Raw genomic sequence first — 5,213 nt, forward strand, 5'->3', positions numbered from 1 at the left:
ACACACACACACACACACACACACATTAAATATTTCTTTCTTTCTTTCTTTCTTTTTAAATTTTAGTTTTGGAAATTGTTGCATTATTGCATCATTTATAACGAGTTTGTTTTTCATTTGTACATTATTAACATCATTAAATAAATAATAAATGCATGCACAAAGATTCGGAAACTGATAGAATTATTACAAGTTTAGTGAAGTAATTTTATAACAAAAATAATACTTAAGTAATGTAGTGATAATTACAAAGACAAAATTTTATTTAAAAATAGTTTAGATAAAAAAATGATCAATCCAATTAATTAAAATAATAAATGTATATAAATCAAGAATTCTTAATTAATTTTTTGTTTGCTAAACTATTTAGAAAAATAATGGGGATAGGATGGAGAGAGAAAGAGACAGAGAGACTAAACCTCTTATTAATTTTTTGTTATAATTTTAATAAGTATTTTCTCTCTCTCACCTGACAGGCATCTTTTCCACCTCGAGCAAATCCAGCGCATAAAACGCGATTATCAATCACCGTTGTCGCAAAGTTCCGAAAGGCATTACTGCATTCTTCTTGCGTGCGTACAGGAATTTGTGTTTGCAAAAGTTTACTGCTAGCTGGTTCATCTAAAAAACAAAAATAGAAAATTTTTAACATTTTTTAGACTATAAACGATTATTGTGTATTTATTATCAGATTATATAATTAAGCAAGATTCAATTTATATCGCATATTACTTACGGAAATAAACAGATCCCCATCCAACAACGAAAGGATACGTATTCTCTAAATTTCTATTTCTGATAATATCGTCCACCGGAAGACAAATGGGATGAACAGATACTGAAAATTTACAAGACATATCAATCCATCATATACTGCGATAAGAGAAAAGAATTTATATCTTACAGTAATATTTAAGAGTGTAGCCCGATATGCATATGAAATGTGCTCCCACATTAAATTAGACTTGCTATATATTACTATTATATTATATTTTATTATACATTAAAATTCAAGTTATTTAATGGAATTAATTATTATGTATATAAAATATAACATATTAGCAAGTATGTGGATTAAAAAATTAAATCATTCTTCTGCGCAAAAAAAATTAAAATAATTGTTTTTTCAATATTCTCAATTTTTAAACATTGATGCTTATTTCCAAAAAATCTGAAAAAATTTAAGATGAATAATGTTGGAAAGGTGTTGTTACAGAAAAAATATAAAGTTTGTCATTCAATAATTTCACCTAAAAATTGACAAATTTAAACTTCTTCAATTTTGTAAAATTCGAAATTTCATCTTAAAAATCTATAAAAATTCCCAGGCATGTCTTTTGACGTCTGAAACATCACTGAATTTTTTCATAATTTTTCGTGCATTAGAAGAGCAGAAAAAAATTATGATTAAAAATAATATTTTAGCTTGCTATTATCGTAATAGTAAGGTTCGAAGATTAAAACTTGGTAAAAGTTAATCTTTCATAAAGGTCTAACGATCGACCTATGGCAAGTCTAATTTAATGTGGGGGCACATTTCATGTGCATATCGAGCTACACCCTTTTGAAAATGGCAGTATCAATATGTATAATTTTGTTTTATCAACTTTATTTTAATATCTATTTTAAAATGTATTACTTTATTACACATATATTTATAAAGCAAAATATAAGTAACAATAAGCTTTACGAGTTTGTCTATCTAATAATTGTTATCATATCATTTTTATTTAGGCGTGAAAGGAAAAAAAAATAACAATTTTTATGTTTTCTATAATTCCTCGGTGTAAAGCGATAATATACATCCATCAGATAAGATTCGTATTTGAATGAACAGTGTGCAGGACAAAATATCGTTAATTAAGCGATCTCTAATTGTAGGACTAAAAATCGAATGTTAATCGATCCCTAAGAAATCTCAATAAAGTTTTACTTACTTTTTACTTTTTATCTTACACCAATCAAATTTCTTCATATAATGAAGAATTTTATATCGCAAATATATTTTATTTATTATTTTCCCTACACACCCGTAAAGAAAATTTTGTCTTTTATTTCTCAAAGAATTATATAATTATAAAATAGAGTAGATTAAAGAGAAACTTACATGTAAAGGGTACTTCCTGGGACGTTTTCAGAACCGCCACATCGTTCGTGTAGGTCCTGGGATTGTACTCGGGATGCACTGTTTTCCTTTCGATGAAGTCCTCAAACGGGGTCGCCCCATCGTAGTCATCGTTGAGATCCAAGTCTCCAATGCGCACTTTGTACAAATCCTCCCGTCCGTAAACGCAATGTCCGGCGGTAAGCACATGTCGACTAGAAATCAAGACACCACCGCAAAGCCATTTCGGAACGTTTGGATTTCTCGAGTTTCTGTATCCGAGAGCGGTGATCCAAGGCCAAGCACCTGCGAAATTAATCGACTATCGATTAGCTGCAACGATCAAGTGCTGGAACAATGCTAATCTCAAAAACTTTTATAATTATTTCTAAAAGTAAATAAATGCCAATATTTTTAATTATTCATTACCAATATTTTAATTATTCTATCAGAATTTATTTAAAATAAAGTGTACGTAGAGCAGAAGTTAATTATATTTCTCTAGATTAATTTATTTAAAAAAAGACTTACTTCCAATTGTTTATAATGCAAAAAGACACGAGAAAAAAGTATAGAATTGGTTGAAGAATATTCCCATAAATGTTTTAAATATAAGAAAACAGACTTTAAATTTTTTGCAATAAATTGAGATAAATTTTTATCTTGAGCACCCAAATTTTGATATAATTATTTAATTAGCGAATTTGACTAGTGGAAAATGCGTTAAGATTTTGAGTGCTCTTCAATACAAAAATTCATACCTAACGAGGCTGGCTCGCCACCAACGATTCTGCGTAGCGTCACATTGCTAAATCCGCAGTTAGGTGGAGACAAAGGACCGTATTCAGTGTTCGTCATTCCTTTCTGGCCTCGATCAGCATCCAATCCGTTGTCCGTATGTCCTGCATTTCCGCCATTGATGCTGGATGGACAGCAAACCCAAGGATCACTACCTTCGTAGCGGCAAACGGAAGCACGGAGAAAATTGCCTACTTGCGGATTTTGCGGGTTCGATTTTAGAAGATTAAGCAACAACGTACACGATTTAATATTGATGCATGTACCGATTTGTCCCTGTGGATTTTGACATGTATCTGAAATTAAAGAACACGAAATTAAAGAATACACGAACTACATATAATTTAACGTGCTTAATAAGTTTCGAGGTATGTCGCAAAAAAAAGATTTCTGCTTTCTTTTTCTATTTAAAGTACACGACAGTATAAGCATCAAGAATTTTTGCTTAAACAACAAATATACATATAATATAACAAAAAATTCACAATCGAAGTTTACGAATTTATGTCTTGCAAAAGCTTCTCATGCCGTCGATATAAGCCGACTGTTTATAATATAAACATTTTTAGGAGTATCAACACCAATCATACTCATTGTAGATCAATAGTTTTTATCGTCAAATAAGATTAACAATTTGATTTCCTTCGTCTTACAATTAGTACTCTTAGGTCCTTATTATAGTCATTATCAAATCAAATCTCATCTCAAGGGTACATCAGGTAAAACACTTAGAATAGAGTTTTATGATGTAGATCTGTAGATGGTTATCATATTTTGATTAAAAATTAATGAAACTTGATCAATTTTTTATAGGAAAATAAATTTAATTGGATATTGCAATAACTTAAAGAATACAGATTTGGTGATTATGTCCTTTGCGATTTCATTAATTCACTCCTGTGCTTACAAACACTTAATTAGCTTCTGACAAGACGCACGTTTTTGGCAAATCTTATAGTTACTGTCAATGATATTAGAATTACACAAATAAATTTGAGAGTACCTTCTACGGTGACAACTGGATGCCTTAGTGCCTAATAAATTCTATATGAATTTTTAAATTTATATTATATAGTTTAAACTGCGCTCCGAATCAATGTCGGACTTGCAATTATTAGCTGAAAAAAAGCTTGGAAAAATGAAATCACAGTTGATTTTTATTCCTTAATAATTTGATATGACTAAACATCTTAAAATGTTGCAAATCTCAATTTTATTTGTGATATTCACTTATGTGGCCTAGTTCAAATTAATATTGTATATTAGAATTACAATATATAGTAATAATATTATAACATACGTAATATGAATTGTTATATTTAAAATAATAAGCTGCAGTAAGCGTTTTATTTAATTATTATTAAATATTGTTATTATTTAATAAGCAATCTTTTTGCTTATTAGATTTTTAATGTATTTGAAAATGCAATGCTAGATATTCGAAATATAGAATTAAACTGCTATAAAATAAAGAATGTTCAGAAAAAGTTTGTTGTAGTCGTTAAACACTTCAACAATTATCTACCTTTTCCACATCTCCGATAAATGAACGCGATAAGCGATTCTTCGTTAAAGATCTCAATAAAAAATGCAGTAATTACTGCGTGATTTGCCGTTAAAAATTATACAACTGCATCGCGATCGTAATGAAATAGCGCATGCCATTATTTATAATCAATCATATTGCGTAATAGGTATTATAATGCACTCGCGTATACGTCCAATCGTTAAAATGCTACTAGCTGCAATATTACGTTCTATGAAAAGGTAATATTTGCCACAAACACATCTTAAAATCCGACTTGTCGATGACGAGTTCAAAGCATTCCAATGATGATTTATCTTGTACACAATGGAATACATCTACAAGACAGACGCGTGGTAATCAATGCTAAATAGATACGTTTGCTGTCAGACATTTATATGTCAGAAGTGAGATATACAGAAAGAAAGATCGAGAGAGAGAGAGGGGGGGGGAGAGGGAAAGGGAGAGGGAGAGGGAGAGGCGAAGATTAAAATTTGTACTTGTTCCCTATTTCAACAAAGATACAATATTGTTTATAAGATTTTCTTTATAAATATATTTATAATTTGTATATAATATATTAGAAGATATTTTTATATAATTGATACATACATCAATTATCATATATTGTTAATTTCTTATCTTTTATGTTTTAGAAAACTTATTAGATTTGCATTTTATGACAGAATTTATATGATAGACTCTTCAAAATTGCTTATTACATAATCGCGCGAAATCTTTTTATATCAGATGTATTCTGAAGCAATTATGTAATTGTTATCGTAT

General features: G+C 29.4%; 1 protein-coding gene across 1 annotated transcript in view; it reads right to left on the reverse strand.

Moving 5' to 3' along the window:
* Positions 1-434: 434 nt before the first annotated feature.
* LOC105448086 (venom prothrombin activator nigrarin-D-like) overlaps positions 435-5,213 on the reverse strand; it is a 12,518-nt gene continuing 7,739 nt past the window's right edge. The window contains exons 5-8 of the mRNA XM_011686448.1: positions 2,866-3,198; positions 2,108-2,410; positions 737-838; positions 435-621 (exon numbers count right to left, since the gene is read on the reverse strand). Coding sequence (XP_011684750.1) covers positions 437-621; positions 737-838; positions 2,108-2,410; positions 2,866-3,198 — 923 coding nt within the window. The 3' untranslated portion in view covers positions 435-436. The remainder of the gene's footprint in view (positions 622-736; positions 839-2,107; positions 2,411-2,865; positions 3,199-5,213) is intronic.

This window comes from Wasmannia auropunctata, unplaced genomic scaffold (assembly GCF_000956235.1).
Source record: "Wasmannia auropunctata unplaced genomic scaffold, wasmannia.A_1.0 LD336090.1, whole genome shotgun sequence".
NCBI lineage: Eukaryota > Metazoa > Arthropoda > Insecta > Hymenoptera > Formicidae > Wasmannia > Wasmannia auropunctata.